The sequence below is a fragment of the Mytilus trossulus genome, chromosome 14, assembly GCF_036588685.1.
Source record: "Mytilus trossulus isolate FHL-02 chromosome 14, PNRI_Mtr1.1.1.hap1, whole genome shotgun sequence".
Taxonomy (NCBI): Eukaryota; Metazoa; Mollusca; class Bivalvia; order Mytilida; family Mytilidae; genus Mytilus; species Mytilus trossulus.
The window spans coordinates 43,062,754-43,080,911 of record NC_086386.1 but is presented as its reverse complement, the minus strand read 5'-3'; the positions used below and the strand labels follow the sequence as shown (position 1 = coordinate 43,080,911).

Sequence of the window (18,158 nt, the reverse complement as noted above, 5' to 3'; positions counted from 1 at the left end):
AAAATCCTGGTTTGTTCATATAAAATATTTAAAAATGCGAGTTTTAATTTTTGCTTTTACAACTCTGTCGCATTTTTTGCAATAATAAAAACCTCGCAATAATTTCTGAGTTTACAGTAGTTCTTGGATATGTTCACATGTGAGGAAAGTTATTCATTTTTACTTTGGTTGTTTATACTTTGTAACGTTGTGCAATAGTTTTTTTAAGGTGCTTTTTGTATTTATTCTATATATTGCATTTTGTTGTATTTTAATATTTCCATTATGTTCAAATAATTATGAAAAAATCACACACTTTAAGAATTTAATATCAATAATATTCAAGAAATTATTAAAAAAAGAAGAAAGAATTATGTTTTATAATCAAGGTTGAAAATTCATATTTAAAGAGTACATTTTATCTTAAATCTTAGAAATTATCTCTATATCATTCCAATAAATTATAATACAAACTGAAACTTTTGTATATGTGTTTTTTTCTATTATTATTCAATAAATTTTACTACATTCTTAAATTGGATTGTTCTTAGTACAAAATGTACTGGCATGAAAATAAAGATTTATTTTTATTGAAATTTGCTGTTGTAAAACTTCAGAAGTAACACTATGAATTTATTCAGTAACATATCTCCCTCATGCATAGCTCATTATCAGATTCCCTGTTTCGGTGTGTCTATGAGGTTTGGGATTTAAAAATATTTAATCCCCGATTGTCCTTGAAAAGATGTTCTAGAAATATACATATTGTGTAGTTAGATTGTTGTTTAAATGTTGACAGTGTCTTCATAATGCTAACAACTGTCAGTTAAGTTTACTTAGGTCATCTGGCCCTTTTCAATTATATTTGTTTTTTTTTCAGTTAGAGAGGAACTTTAATGCAAAAAATTATCAGCAAGACAAAATATGCAAATAAGGCAGCATGGTTGAAAATGTCTGATGACCCCTTATTGCCCTTAAAAATTATTTTTATAAATTTTTGTGTTTTTGTCTAATATCTGGAAAACTTTAATTAACAAAAATGATTAGCAAGACAAGATTTACAAATACATTCTTATATTTGAAAATGTATGACAACCCCTTACAGGTGTTGTTATACGACAGCAAAATTTGAAAAATTTTCGTCGTATATTGCTATCACGTTGGTGTCGTCGTCTGCGTCGTCGTCCGAATACTTTTAGTTTTCGCACTCTAACTTTAGTAAAAGTGAATAGAAATCTATAAAATTTTAACACAAGGTTTATGACCACAAAAGGAAGGTTGGGATTGATTTTGGGAGTTTTGATCCCAACATTTTAGAAATTAGGGGCCAAAAAGGGCCCAAATAAGCATATTCTTTTTTTTTCGCACTGTAACTTTAGTTTAAGTAAATAGAAATCTATGAAATTTTGACACAAGGTTTATAACCACAAAAGGAAGGTTGGGATTGATTTTGGGAGTTTTGGTTCTAACAGTTTAGGAATAAGGGGCAAAAAAGGTGTCCAAATAAGCATTTTTCTTGGTTTTTAAGTAATTAGAAATCAATTGGAGTTATCTTTCTTTGTATAGAATAGTATTTGAATCAACTTTTTTGCACCATAACTTTAGTATAAGTGAATGGAAATCTATGAAATTTAATCAGAAGGTGTATGACCACAAAAGGAAGATTGGTATTGATTATGGGAGTTTTGGTCCTTATAGTTTAGGAATTAGGGGCCAAAAAGGGGTCCAATTAAGCATTTTTTTTTGGTTTTCGCACCATAACTTTAGTATAAGTAAATAGAAATCTATGAAATTTAAACACAAGGTTTATGACAATAAAAGGAAGATTTGTATTGATTTTGGGAGTTTTGGTCCTAACAGTTTAGGAAAAAGGGGCCCAAAGGGTCCAAAATTAAACTTAGTTTGATTTTAACAAAAATTGAATTCTTGGGGTTCTTTGATATGCTGAATCCAAACATGTACTTAGATTTTTGATTATGGGCCCAGTTTTCAAGTTGGTCCAAATCAGGATCTAATCTTTACCATTCAGTGATAACAAGCACATTTTTACATTTTGATATTTTATGATGTATTTAAATGAGTAATTATTGTTGCAAACTCCATTAAAAATTTGAATTGAGATCAGTTTTGGAATAAAGGATAGGGGGATGTGAAAAAAAATGGGGGGGGTCAATTTTTCTCATTTGAAATTTCATAAATAAAAAGAAATTTCTACAATTTTTTTTTGAGAGGATTGATATTCAACAGCATAGTGAATTGCTCTAAGGCAAAACAAAACTTTTAAGTTCATTAGACCACATTCATTCTGTGTCAGAAACCTATGCTGTGTCAACTATTTAATCACAATCCAAATTTAGAGCTGTATCCAGTTTGAATGTTGTGTCCATACTTGCCCCAACCATTCAGGGTTCAACCTCTGCGATCGTATAAAGCTGCGCCCTGCGGAGCATCTGGTTCCCTTTAATGTCAATTTTCGAGTAAGGATTGCAATCAAAACTCTGTGACTGACTTGATATTTAAATCTTTCAAGGTTTATCACTACTTTTGAGATTCACAAAATATAGTGTAAATTCAGAAATTATTGGGAGGTTTTTATTATTGTGAACAATGCGATAGAGTTGTTAAAGCATTAATTTAAACGCGCATTTTGAAATGTTTTATATGAATTAAACAGGATTTTTCTCAAAATCGTAATGATTAAAATCGCATTTAAGTCTTAAATGACAAAATCGTAATTATTAATGCAAGCAATAATTTCTGAATTTACAATAGTCCATTGATCACATGACAAACAAAACATGGTATGTCATCAATGTTTGAAATAATGATTGGTCGATCATGTGACCTTAACCTCAATAATGATAGGTCGATCATGTGACCTTAATCTCGATAACGATTGGTTGATCATGTGATCTTAACCTCATATCATTTCCAGTAATGAGAGGTATGTTTCTCACAAACTTAACATGATAAGTTATCAGCATTATGTACCCGTATGTTGATTGATTGTGAGGCAGGTAATGTCTTTAATGTCATGTGCCTGATCTAAATTTTCACCTTCAAATGATTCTGTTGACTTTCAGATAAGGCCTTACCTTAGTAACAGTATAATATAACAGGACAACAGTATTTGGTGTACAGATCACTTTAAAAGTGAGTGTGTGTCTGCTCAACTTTCTTCTTAAGACCTTGATTTCGATTTCCTATTTTAATACTCATGCAACTTCTGTAATACCTAAACATTTCGAGGATGACAATATTTGGTATATGGGTATTTATCTGTTGGACTTTTTTCATGAGGCCCTTACATATATAGTGTCTGCTATAAAAAAAAATGTTGAAGTCTTCCCTAGCCTTGATAGGGTCATCCATAATATTACAGCAAGTTTAAGAATAAAGGTTTACTTGAAATATTGAAGAATAACAAGATGTAGCTTTAAGTAATGGTTCAAATAGATCATGTTTCACCACAGCTGTTATAGGAAAAATAGAGGTGAATGCCAATGAGACAATTATCCAGCTGAGCCCAAATGCTGTGGATGCAAGCATGTTGAAGTCTTCCCTAGCCTTGATAGGGTCATCCATAATATTACAGCAAGTTTAAGAATAAAGGTTTACTTGAAATATTGAAGAATAACAAGATGTAGCTTTAAGTAATGGTTCAAATAGATCATGTTTCACCACAGCTGTTATAGGAAAAATAGAGGTGAATGCCAATGAGACAATTATCCAGCTGAGCCCAAATGCTGTGGATGCAAGCATGTTGAAGTCTTCCCTAGCCTTGATAGGGTCATCCATAATATTACAGCAAGTTTAAGAATAAAGGTTTACTTGAAATATTGAAGAATAACAAGATGTAGCTTTAAGTAATGGTTCAAATAGATCATGTTTCACCACAGCTGTTATAGGAAAAATAGAGGTGAATGCCAATGAGACAATTATCCAGCTGAGCCCAAATGCTGTGGATGCAAGCATGTTGAAGTCTTCCCTAGCCTTGATAGGGTCATCCATAATATTACAGCAAGTTTAAGAATAAAGGTTTACTTGAAATATTGAAGAATAACAAGATGTAGCTTTAAGTAATGGTTCAAATAGATCATGTTTCACCACAGCTGTTATAGGAAAAATAGAGGTGAATGCCAATGAGACAATTATCCAGCTGAGCCCAAATGCTGTGGATGCAAGCTATAACTTACCATATGGCCTCCAACACTGAGCTAAACCAATACCATTTTGTATTCTATAAAGGTTCCAACAAAGCAATGTAAAACAATTCAAACTAAGAAAAAAAAAACCAAAATAAAAGATAAAACAAGAAAAAATTCTGAAAAACAGCACCAACAACCACTGAATAACAGACTCCTGGCATTAGTCAGCCAATTACAGAACATTGCATGGTGATATAACAGCATTCCACATTTCAATTATTGATAAGAAAATAGCTTATTTTTTTCCAAACCGTCTCTCAATCCTTATGTTTATCAAAGTACTTTGAAGTCAGAAATAAACATTTAAATACAAGGAGGTTTTTTTATTATCAATACAGAAGTGTTGTGCTTGGAAATGTGTTTGATTGATTGCACTGATTGTTGACTTGTATTTATGTGACGTTAGAAAAGAAAACGAGAATATGATAGATAGGGGCAGATAATTTGCCCTTAAATATTCACCTACAGACTCGTCACGTTGTCAGGTTTTTAACTTGCAGAGTGTTGCACTCATCCTGGCTAAGGTATAAGATTGAAAGACCCCAGTCCAAGCAGACATGGTTGCATATTTATACATCCTGAAGATAATCCAATTGAATGGGAGTCCTACTATCCTAACAGAGAAATTGACCTTTTCTATAACCAAGGTTACCCTTGGGGTTGTGGGAAATGTATACAATGTATGTGCTATAAAGCATATTTAATACAAGAGTGCACACACTGAAATGTCTCGCCTTCTTTACTAATCATTGATATTATGTTGATAGACCTAAATATAAAGCTTTATTACAACTGTCACATAAACTCAACATTAACCAAGAAAACGAGACATTGATCAATGAACCATGAAAATGAGGTCAAGGTCAGATGAACCATGCCAGGCAGACATGTACAGCTAACAATTCTTCAATACAACAAAGCAATGGACTGTGAAAATGGTGAAAATGAGGTCATGGTAAAAAAAAACTGCGTAACAGACATGAAGTTGCTACAGAGTGATGATTTCATATGCATTATTTTCATTTGTTACTGCTTACATTTGAAACAAGGCATTGAATTTGGACTTGTTATTATGCACCCCTGCTTCTATATGGTATACCCCATCATTTCTAAACAATCTCATTGAACTGCTAAGATAAATCTGGATAGCATACCTTTTACAAAATATATGGCCAGAGAACACAGTTATTTCGTAGTGCATTTCTTTTAGACAATAAATTCATATTAAAAAAATCGCACCTGCTCTTTCTCAAAAAGATTTTTACAGTGTAGTGTACTACCAGTGAGACAAATAATATCAAAATTATAGAAACTTCTACCAGCTCTAACTCAAAATATTGACAATTCTGTGTTAAGGGGGTGTAAAATTCAGTTTGACAGCTTCAGACGTGATAAAATTTGACCTTTTGGAACTGGACCAAATCACTACTTAACATAAAGATTCAGCACCCAAATTTTTTAAACATGTAATTACATCCCCCTACTTAATATTTCATGCATTTAATATCAAGAAATAACTTGGGAAAGTGTATCAAATAAAACATGCAAGTTATACACTGTTTACACTAGGGACTATATTCGTAGACAACTAAAACCAAAGGACGATAACTGTGTCCTTGGACCTAATAGGACAGAAAGACTTAACCAATCTTTATAAAACTTTGCATAACCTAAGCTTATGCAATTGTGAGATAGCGTGCCAAGTTTCATGGCCATATGGCATATATTAGAGAAACTAGGGTCATTTTAATATAGACATTTGGATGTTTAATTTTGACGTGTAAATTAAATATCTTCAACTGTCAAGATTTTGGCCTAAAAATTTGAAATTTTGCAAAAATTTGCTTTTTAAATGCTCTTGAATATCAAATATAAAGTATTAAAAGCATCTGAACACTCATTTTATGTACAAGATGTATTGTAATTATTCCAAAGTTAAATTTATATGAGCCTATGCCTGAAAATAGAAATTTTCCAATTTAGGGATGCCTTATATAAATATGCATTTTTCTTAGCCAATTTGAAGTTTTTGAAGTTTTTAAGGCCTAAATTATTCTTTCATATATATTAAATGTACTTTAAATGTATAGAAAAGTTACAAAAAGCATACCACATGAGTATAAAATGGTATTTGGCCATGTAGTACTGAGAATTATTTAGAGTCGATTAAGGAGGTCGCCCATATTGACCTATAAAAATGCACACAGAAGCAATTAGAAATGAAAATGTGTTACTTTTTGCTCATTTCTATGCTAAGGTATTATGATACAAGAAGTGTAATTGCAAAAGGACTCTTGCATTTAAGTTTTTTGAAAGACAAAATGGTCTGATGGCCAGTTTTTTCACTTTTCATTGGAAAACATGCATTTAGTTTTAGTCTCAATAGGCATAAATTAGGACCACTTACTATCATACAGAGAAAAAAATGGTAGCCTATGAAAGGAGTAAGGTGTACTGAATATAGTAAAGTGCTTTGTTTACAGATTTAGTGAAATATTTGTGATGGACTACAGATTTGATGTACAAAGCTCTTCACATTTTACATACATCTGTTAGGCCGTTCGACCATGGCCGTGAATACAAAATATCTGCACTTTTTTCTGTGATAATCTACTTTTCTCTATATCCAGAGTTCACAAATGGTTAATTAAATTTGATTTAATCATAGAAACACAAATATCAGGAACAGAAAAGCTGTCAGATAGAAAGTCAGCATGCCTCTCAGGCATAAAATGTAGACTGCTTGAAAAAGCTTATTATAGCCATAAAATGCCAAAATGGCACATTTTAACAGAATTTCTGTAAACCAAAGATGTAAATCCTTTACTTTGATTGAGTTTGACAAATTGAAACCAGCAAATCATTCAGGAAAGTTGCCAAAGTACAGAATCTAGATTTCAGAAATCCATCTCTTAGGCCCGAGAACACAGTTATTTAGTAGTGCATTTCTTTTAGACAATAAATTCATATTAAAAAAATCGCACCTGCTCTTTCTCAAAAAGATTTTTACAGTGTAGTGTACTACCAGTGAGACAAATAATATCAAAATTATAGAAACTTCTACCAGCTCTAACTCAAAATATTGACAATTCTGTGTTAAGGGGGTGTAAAATTCAGTTTGACAGCTTCAGACGTGATAAAATTTGACCTTTTGGAACTGGACCAAATCACTACTTAACATAAAGATTCAGCACCCAAATTTTTTAAACATGTAATTACATCCCCCTACTTAATATTTCATGCATTTAATATCAAGAAATAATTTGGGAAAGTGTATCAAATAAAACATGCAAGTTATACACTGTTTACACTAGGGACTATATTCGTAGACAACGAAAACCAAAGGACGATAACTGTGTCCTTGGACCATATGGACTGGACATTGGCAAAACCATATGGTCAAGTCTATGTCAGAAAATAAGAAATTGAAGGATTATAAGTTAAACTGTACATTGGTTAAACTTTATGGCAGAGTCTATGAACTGTAAGCTGTGTAAGGAGAATAAAAAATAAAGTACAAATAAATATATTTATTCCCTTTTTTAAAGATTTTCAGACTTGATTACAAAATTACTGCCATTAAAGTTTGCAACTTATAATTTCATTAAATAAGAAATTCAATTGATATGCATAACATGCCAAAATATCAAGTCTTCAAATGTTTCAATGTTCAGTCTGTAAAATTACTGAATTGCAACATCAGCTAATGATGGAGAAGTTATCTCCCCTTTTCCTTCAATTTTCAATGCAGCTCCTTTATAGGTGGCTACTTTGTTTTTGCTAACACGAAGATCAGGCTTCACTGCTTCCCATACCTTCTTTTTAGGATTTAACATAGCATCTGGTTCACCTATAAATAGAAAAATCAATCTTGTTGAGAAAGAAAAACCCACAACAGTTTCTTTTAAAATATGAATGTTTGTAAAGGGTAATTCCAAACTTTGACTTTCTGTAAAACTTAACACAGAAAAATATTAGCTAGGACTCAGTGGCCCAAGCTAATAATTTTTGTGTCTCGGCCATTAATTTTAACAAAATATGTCCATAGTGCACCTTTCATATGGTGGTAGTTTTGCACATACACTGCAGATGGAAATTCATGTCTTTTTCAATGTCTAAAATCCTGAGAACTTAAAATCTCTTTTACAAACATCACAAATTTGTCTGGAAGTATGAAATTTGGAATCCTTTATTTATACAAAAAATATAATTTTATGTTAATCCATCAAAATTAATATCCACGTAAATAGGGAGTCCACAGTATAAAACTTTATCAATCTGTCAATTTATAACTTACCGGTATAACCTTCAGCAAACACTTTATCTCCAATAGCAGCACCTTTAGGTACATTTAATATCTCCACTTTTTCTGGTGTACTAGCACACATGATCATAGCCTCTGATAGTACTCCTCTCATCTTGGCTGGTTTGAGATTACACATAAATACAGCTACTTTGTCTTGCATCTGTGAAGTACATGAGATAACATTGTGTTTTGAATATATTCATTGTTTAAACGGTTTAAGTTATTAAAATATTCTGATCATCAACATGAGTTCTGTTTATAGTTATACATATGACAGACAGACAGAGTCAGGCGGTAACTAAACCTGCATCTGCAGATATTCATAGACTTCTTTTAAAAACGTCTAAGAAATAAAATTGTAGTAATAACTTGTTGTATAATAATGTAAATTAGAAATCAATTTATAGTTACTAATCCTTGAATACCATTTATTCAATTTTTGTTCTAAAATATGTGTTACAAACTCAAATGTGAGATTATATCAATGCAATGAAATTCATGTCATATTTTCAAAGTTACCAAAAAATTACAATAATTGCCGAATTTACAGTAGCTATATAGTAGACCATTCATACCTCTTCCAATGTTATATGTTTCACGAGACCTGAAACAACTGTCCTGGTTTTCCCCTCTCCAACATCTACTTGTTCTAAATATAGAGTGTCAGCATCAGGATGTTTTTCTACTTTCACAATCTTTCCTACTCTGAAGTCCAGTCTGGAGACATCTACATTTTCATTGGTTGGAGCTGCTGCTTTCTTTTCTGGTTTTCCCTTCTTTGCTTTTGGTTCTGAAATATAAAACTGTGTTATTACGATTTGATTTCACAAATTTAAATGTCTATGCCATGCATTTCAATAGGACTTGTAGTTATTTCATGATTAATATACTAATTTATCTTAGGAAGAGAGTGATTTGCATATGAAACAATTAAAGTAAAATTTTGAGCAAAACAGTTTTCAGTATGAAACTTGTTTTATGAATAGCCAATTTTTGGTGGTTGATTGAATTCTTCTATTTAAAAATCCTTTTCTCAAATATTTTCATTATTCTGCAAGCTAGTTACATCTTGCATTGCCAAATTTACTTTTGATAAGCTTAAATATATTCTCATGAAGTTTTGTATTAAGGGAGATAAGAACATTGATATAAGATTATCTCCCATGGAATTTTTTAACAACATTTAACAAAATTTAATTTCACATATATTTTTCTGAATATATCTTATTTTAATTCAACTTGATGTTTGATTCTAATGAACTTTGAATATTTTTTAATTCAAAATGTATATCACTTAAATTCAGTCTGATCTTGAGAGTGAGTCATAAATAATACAATTTAATTAGATTGAAATTTCATTGGATAATCAATTATTTAAGGTGGTACCCAACACTTTCACTGAAACTAATTTGGCTCGTTTAATTTTCATAAAAATATTTCCTTTGACCCTTTGATGAAAATATAAAAATTTCAAAACATTTGAACCAACCATTTTATCAGAAAAATTACACTGGTTATATAGCAGTTTGACAAACACTAATTTTGATCATTGAGAAGCTTAATATTCCTTTTACAACACAACGTAATTAAAACGTTTAGCTGATTTTACAAAGTTATCTCCCTGTAGTATCAGGGACCACCTTCATGGCATTTTAAATGCAATGTATACCAGAATTTAAATGTTATATTACCAGCTTCAGAAGTGTTAGTCTGATCTTTCTTCTTCTCCCCTTTAGATGGCTTCTCTTTTGGTTCAACTTTGACCTTTGGCTCTTCTGGGACCTTTGCACTATCATTAGCTGACCCTGACATTTCTCTGCCTTTCTTTGTTGGTAGTGGTATTTGTCTAACTGAAAATCAAGGCAAAAAAGATTGAAATTTTAATACAATATTTATATCAAGAATTATCAAAGAATATTTGAGACAGTATTTATCATTTGAACAGAATTTGTCAACATGTCTTTTTCAGAAACTAATACCCTCTTAAAAAGCCTATGGTGAGTATGAAGCTAATAAGTTTTGCAGGAGAATGTTCCATATTTGTTCAATTTAACCAATAGAGGTCTACTCTTGAATTGTTATTTTGTTAATATAATTTTAAAATATGTGTGTCAAATTTCTTTCCTTGGGATATGTAAGGTACTGTGTGCCATTTATTGCTGTGAGTACCAATTTGGTGGATTGCGGAAAAAATTGTATATTTTAATGGATATTTGATTATGTATAAAACAAACTAGTTGAATCAGGAATAATTTAGAATTCTGTTAAATTGATAATATATGAATTCACCTCAGAAACTAACAAAACCATTAAATAGACTTATACAGAAGGGATATAGTTACGATTCTATTGTCAGGTCATTAAAAATTGCATATGTTGGCGTTAATATTGATTCACTTATAGGGTCTTTGCATTGGAACTAAACACATTTATTCAAAACCACATTGGTTATGTTCTTCTCATATATGTTATGATGGTATGATACTAAACCCCTAACAAGAAGAATTGTGCCTGATATTCATATGATAAAATCATAATCTTTCAATCAGTTTAAGTGAAGTCTGGAGCTGGCATGTCAGTTAACTGCTAGTAAATCTGTTGTTATTTATGTATTATTGTCATTTTGTTTTTTTTCTTTGGTTACATCTTCTGACATCAGACTTGGACTTCTCTTGAACTGAATTTTAATGTGTGTATTGTTATGCATTTACTTTTCTACATTGGCTAGAGGTATAGGGGAGGGTTGAGATCTCATAAACATGTTTAACCCCGCCACATTTTTGCGCCTGTCCCAAGTCAGGAGCCTCTGGCCTTTGTTAGTCTTGTATTGTTTTAATTTTAGTTTCTTGTTTACAATATGGAAATTAGTATGGCGTTCATTATCACTGAACTAGTATATATTTGTTTAGGGGCCAGCTGAAGGACGCCTCCAGGTGCTCGAATTTCTCCATGGAAGACCTGTTGGTGACCTTCTGCTATTGTTTTTTCTATGGTCAGGTTGTTGTCTCTTTGACACATTCCCCATTTCCATTCTCAATTTTATGATATTAAATACCGCAATTAAATAGGGTTAGCCATGCAGGAATGGCTAAGAGGGTTATTTAGTACATACTGAAATATCAGGGAAAATAGAAACAAAGTGAAACCTTAGCAATACATGCATGGCTAACCCTATTTATTTTGTCATACTTTTCTTTTCAATCTTCCAGAATTCATAATTATTCCAAATTCAAATAATTCTGTGTTAAAAGGTGGTTTTGCAAAAAAATCAAAAATTATCTATACATGTGTTATACTTTTCTTCACAGGAACTTCCTGGTAAAGAGAATCCTTCTTTTAAATCATGTATACATATGCAATTCTTTTCCTTGATATCTATGATTTTCATTTTGAACTGTCTTTTAAACAATGGGGAGCTCGAGAAATCCTAAAACAATTCTGATTGGTCTGTACACATTGTTGATGATTACACTTCAAACAGATGTGATAGGTATGTTCATTGTTTGGCTTTTTACATACCTCCATTGCTAGCTTCAGCAAGGATGAGTTGAACCTTTAAAGTTTCTATGTCTTTCTTCAGTTCTTCATTCTCAATTTTCAGTCTGTCCTCTTCAGGTTTACTGATACTGATGGCTTTAAATAGAAGTTCATTTAATGTTAAGATATTTCTAATTTAGCAGTGTGGACTTTCTTAACTCAAATGTAAAACAGATTTTATTAAAAAAAAAATCATGAGCATATGTATATAAAGAATGTTTTGTTAAATTTTGTTCTTGTCTATCTGACCTTTTCATTTGTACTTTAATAATTTAATTTTGGATGTAACACATCTTCTGACGGAAGTTGTTTTGTTTATCAGCTCATAGACATAATTTAGTCATATGACGGTGACGTCATCAACGTTTTTTTCATGGTTTACTCTGGTTTAAAATGGAATTCAGAATAAAATTATAAGAAATAACTGTAATTTTTTATCTGTCTATTCAAAATAGCATAACAAATTTGGTGCACACTTTAAATAACCCGCTACGCTGGTTATTTAGTGTGCACTACATTTTTGATGTTATTTCTAAATAGACAGAAACAATATTACAGTTATTCCTTAACAGTCATACCACAATTTCTTATTCCTATATATGATAATATTTTTATACACGTCAATAAACATGATTATACATAAAATAATTGAGTTGATTGTTGTTTCATCATGTTCATAGTTTATTTTATCAATTATTGCTTTTACTTATCTGATTACTATCCATTTTTGTACCTGCAGATTGTCTTAAATTTTCTATCTGTCCTTTTAGTTCTGAGATGATATTTTCAGCCTCTTTAGTTCTTTGATTTAATCTCTGTAATACAGATGCTGAAGCCATTCTTCTGTAAAATAACATTTATTCAAGAAAATAAGAACCTTCAATATACATGATATAACTAGAAATATAATGTCCTGCAGTGCATACAATACATCTATATTTTATTTAGCTCTATGTAAATATTTCATAAATTTATTTCCACAAAAATTAACAACATAATCTTTTAACAGGAGATTTTTGGGAGGGTGCCACAAATGAAAAGCACTTCCAAGAGATAAATAGAGAAAAGCTATTAAACATGTTAAAGAAAAATAGAGAAAATGAGACATGGATTTGAATAATAGAGTTGCCAACAGTATAGATCAAAGATATTTACTGTAATTGTACATGTTGTAAGGATTCTATTATCATGTTTATCATGTTTATATCTGAAACACAATTAGTTTAGGTCTGGAAAATCAGACAGTTATTTTACTAGGCGCAAAAAGGTATTTGCCTACATTTTTGTACCCTTTTCTTCAAATATCCTAAAAAGTACTGAAAATTTCAAATATTAATGATGATGAATTGGTGTTTAATGTCCAGCAGCAAACAAAATGCATATATTTAGGATGAGAACAAGTTAATGTTCACATTACAATGTATATGAATATTAATCATGCTATGTATAATGTAGTATGCTGACATGAGGAGCTGGATTCTCAACTGCTAGATTACAATACATCTAATTGCTAATCCTTACCTGCCCGCTTGAACTTTTGATTTCATATGATACACAATCACTTTTCCATTGTGGCAACAGATATTTTGTCTTATGACATCAAAATTTTACAGGAACTTGTGTGATATACAGTAATGGCCGTCAACTAGCAATAAGGTGTATAACAGTCTGCAGTCCTAAACATTTGCCAACCAGACATTTTTTTTATTTTGTATCTGAGCCGACTAAGTCTGCTCGTTGCTGTTTTCTTTAACAGCCACATGTTTAATGCCACATGCTTGGCATAGAATCAATAACTACCAATTTAAAATTATATGACCAGAGCTCCATACCTGCCAACTTTTGAAAATGCACATGGGGGTTTTAGCGCGCGACAACAATTTCAAAGGTTACAATTCTTAGCGACGACTATTTTTCGCGTGTGGTTTGGTGGTCCAGAAAAAGTGTCATATTTGTAAGATGAGCTTACATGTCTTTTTCTTAAGTTATTTGCATTATTCTAGTTATTTTATCAGCAGAAAATATGAACATGTAGCTGTAAGACCAGGAATTATTAAGGATACTAAATAGTTGTTGACTTTTCCAATTTAAAATTATACACAAAGAAGGACCTTTATCAGGTTGGGAACAACACCTAGGGATACCCTCTCAATATTAGGACATTAAAAACCACTTTTAAAGTACAAATGAGCACACATTCACATTATTTGAAGAAACTTTTCCCAAAGAACTATACATCTTATGATCTATCTGGTATTATATGGTCAACACATGTCCAAGAATTTTGATATGTTCTTGGCCCTATATCTTCTTTATATTTAAAATAATGGGACCCTTCATTTAGAAAAGCTGTTCCAAATATAATGTCAGAATTTCCCATTTTTAAGTTAATAAATCTACAGTTGTCTATTGTATTTTTTACAACAGTATAGAATGACCCCTCCTTGGCTAAGGGTAGCCCAACATTTAAGGGATATCTCATGTTGATGTTGGGGGGGGGGGGGGGGGGGGTAGTCCATGTGAAAAATAATAAATAGTACATTATACTTTAAATGATTTGGTAATGTAATTGAATACATAAATAAAATTGTATTACAGCAATTAGTGAATAAACTACTATTTATTATCTTCACTGTAGTACAGCATCATTGAAGTTTGTCAATCAGCCATGCTTTTATTCTTATTCTGTGTAAGAACCTCCTTGCAGTTGAAAAATCATTTGGCATGTTCACGATTTTGCAACAGAGGAAAACAACACAAGTTCAATATCTAGCATGTTAAAATCATCTTAAGAGAAAACGTTTTTGATTGGCTGATTAATTTGATCATGAGAAACAAACAATTTGATTGGCTGAACACGATTTTCCTCCATTGGACACAGTTCAAAATCGGGAACAACAATATTTTTCGTGTAGATTTTCACCAAATCGTGTTTTAGAGGTTTTTTCAGGAACACGATCGTGCAATCGTAACAAAGGGTCAAAATCGTGTAGTACACGCCTAAATCGTGAAAGTTGGCAGGTATGGAGCTCCAGATAAGAATTCACAAATTGGGGTTTTTACCCACCATTCTCTTATATAATTGGGTGATAAAGTTTTTTAATTGCATTATCAATTCCAATTCACCCCTTAGATTAATATTAAATTGGGTTTTTCACCACCAAGCTCCTTGATGTATTGGGTTTTTTCATCTACACAATATTGAATATTTAGGCAATACATGTACCAACCCCAATTTATTTTCCATCTTAAATATGTTTGTTTCTTTGTTTAGTTGTTTTATTTTGTTTATGGTTAGGGTTAGGGTTATTTGCTAGCTGTTTTATTTGGTTTATTCACTGAGGAGCAATTGTAGGTTTAATTTGTGTCCCGTTTCAAACCTTTTGCCAGTTTTGTATTTTCTCACAAAAACGGATATGTGTATTCACAGGCACTCGTCTTATACCTTTATATAATAAATTCTGAGACCAGTGCCTGTGTGTGTATTCATTAATTAACCGTAAAATGAATAAAAATTGTATATAAACTCTAATTATACTTGAATGATTTTGTTTTATCCAATTTACATAAATCTGGGTTTAGTCGTTTTTTATTAGAATTTTTGGTTTCTGATGCTTTAATATCATTTCATATTAATTGATTTGGCCTTTCACTTTTTCCAACTGATTTTGTTTTTTGATGAAACCCCGTGTTTATTAGGAATGTTCTGTTTATGTTACGTACACACGCCCGTGCGTTCGATGGACAATTCCTCAAAATACTGGCTGAGTCTTGTTATCATCATAACTTTACCTCAGCTTTTCAAAAGAAGCCGAAAACATGTTCCTATTCAATATTTTTACCGTACATTCACTTTCATTTTAATTCAATGTGTGTTCTGATAAATCCTGAGCAATGCGAAAAAAAATATGACTACATAACACACGTCAATTGAATAAACTAGAGAAGATGGAAATGTTTACAAAAACATGTGTATCTATTGAGCAACGGAAAACTCAAACAGGGACCCATTTCAGCTACTTGATGCAGGGATCTATTTTTAGAACGACAGGAAATTTCCAATTATAAATATTATAAAAATAGTTAACGCTACGACTGTAAACAGATAAGGGTAAATAATGCAAACGATAGCCAATAAAAGGGTTAAGAACTCATGGTTTTGGTATATACATTTGTAATTGGGTTTTCCATTTAATTAATTGGGTTATTGAACCCTGCAATGGGCAATTGCATTGGGTTTTGTATTATTTGTATTGCGTGAATGCAAATACGCAGCTTATCTGGAGCTCTGTATGACCTGATTGCAGTTTGAACCTGCACTACCATAACTAGAGCCTACATTGTAATACAGGCTACCCCAGTTAGACTGTGAAGCGGATTGAAACACAATACAAACTTATCTAAAATAAAAAGCACATAAACTTTTGGTACTAGTTTAGTGATTATATGATAAGAAATGTTAACTCAAACTGAAGTCATAGATAATAGTCATATAAAAAAAGCCATATGACTCATATAAATTTAAAAAAAATATTGACAGTCATGTAGTGCAGGTTAACCTTTTCATATTTAAGAGTTTGACTTACATTGGTTGAAAAACACGAGCTATAAACATTAACAACTAGGTCTTCATACAATTCTGTCTGCGTACAGAGTCTGAACAGACAAATATTCTTGTTTTTAATTTCCTTTCACGTGTATCATAAGAAGGGAAATTTTAACGGTGAGGAAAGAAACGAAGTATGTATGTATGTATGTATGCTCTGTATTAGTCTCATTCTGTAGGAGCACCACCGTAACTAGAGTTATTGGGTACATTGCATTAAGAACAGATAATTGATATCGACCATGAAGCTTAAACTACACAGAAAGGACAGGGAAAAACCCAGCAGGATGGTGTTGTATCATTGTAATTGTAACATATTTAAAAATCAATCAAATCAAGTTTAATGATTGTTCTAACACAAATCCAATTGTCATGATTGTACATAACACTGAGGCTTTCAGCTCATGGTACATTTATAAATTTATAATTTATAATATCAACCACAGAATAATAAGGACATATGAGTGTTTTTCAATAAAAATGGGACCTCTTTGTCCAGCTACTTTAAAAAAAAATGTGTTTGATTTTTACAAGTATTTTTTTTGTGCAGTCAGTCACATTTAATTATATTTGATATTTTTAAGCAAAGGAACATACTTTTTTAGAGGGATTAATAAGATATTGATTCCTGAATGGTTCATAATAATCAAAATGGACAAAATGGCATGTCCCTAGACCTCCAATTCAACATTCATATTATAAAATATTGTAAAAAAAAAGGTAGACTCTGAAAAAATGACATTTTTACTTGATACATAAGTTCTATAATTATTCAAAAGTATGTTTTGAGCAAACATAGTTTAAAAAACAGTTTTTGGCAATGAATTTTAAATTTTAACAGGATTCAGTGTATATAAAGTGCGAATCCAGCTAGTTCATTTTTACTGTTATATGCGGTATGTCTATTGTAGAATAAAGGATCATGGGAAAACTGTATTTGTTTACGTTTTGAAAATATCAAGTAAAGGGATTTTAAGTTAAGTTTTAACATATTTTCATTGTGATATGTCTTTATAATATACAAACATAGCATTAAAGTTCAAATAAGTGTTATAAAAGCATCATAATATAGCATATCGATTATTGAAAGCGATCCATTTTAACTATAGATGCGATGAATTATCACTGTTAGTGCAGTCATTTTTAATGTGGAATTTTCAAAGATGCGAGGAATTTTTATTATAGAATTATGCGATAAATGCACTTGCAACAAATGAAAAAAAACTTAGTTGATGACTTTAGGATTTATGATACATGTATTTTCAAATTGAAATACAAACTCCTCATTCATTTCTCATCAAATATATAGCTTTTCAAACTTGTAACAAAAGCGATTCTCAAAATGTCATATTGTCGTCTTCAGATAACGTTTCTCCTTGATTTTAACTTATATAGGGAATCACTGGAGCGTGACAGCAGCGGGCCCTCTTAGGCAGTCAGTGGGCCCCTAAAAATTCTAGATCCGCGAATTGATACTACCGCAGAGGTAAAACCATGCACATTTGGGTTATTGTACACGAAA

General features: G+C 31.4%; 1 protein-coding gene across 1 annotated transcript; it reads right to left on the bottom strand.

Annotated features, from left to right (window-relative positions):
• Positions 1–7,702: 7,702 nt before the first annotated feature.
• Positions 7,703–16,761, bottom strand: LOC134695901 (aminoacyl tRNA synthase complex-interacting multifunctional protein 1-like). The gene is made up of 7 exons (XM_063557384.1): positions 16,617–16,761; positions 12,764–12,873; positions 12,013–12,126; positions 10,185–10,343; positions 9,069–9,283; positions 8,485–8,653; positions 7,703–8,037 (listed from the first exon to the last, which is right to left on the bottom strand). Exons 1-7 carry the CDS (start codon positions 16,643–16,645, stop codon positions 7,871–7,873), a joined length of 963 nt encoding a protein of 320 aa, XP_063413454.1. The 5' UTR covers positions 16,646–16,761; the 3' UTR covers positions 7,703–7,870.
• Positions 16,762–18,158: the final 1,397 nt, after the last annotated feature.

What these genes read in the sequence shown, in the direction of transcription:
- LOC134695901 (XM_063557384.1), bottom strand. Translation starts at nt 16,645, where the DNA reads ATGTTTATAGCTCGTGTTTTTCAACCAAT. An exon ending in AAATTTAAGACAATCTGCAG is followed by an intron (nt 12,127 to 12,763) that starts GTACAAAAATGG and finishes TTCTATTTAAAG; the next exon opens with CCATCAGTATCAGTAAACCT. An exon ending in GTTTGCTGAAGGTTATACCG is followed by an intron (nt 8,038 to 8,484) that starts GTAAGTTATAAA and finishes TTCTATTTATAG; the next exon opens with GTGAACCAGATGCTATGTTA.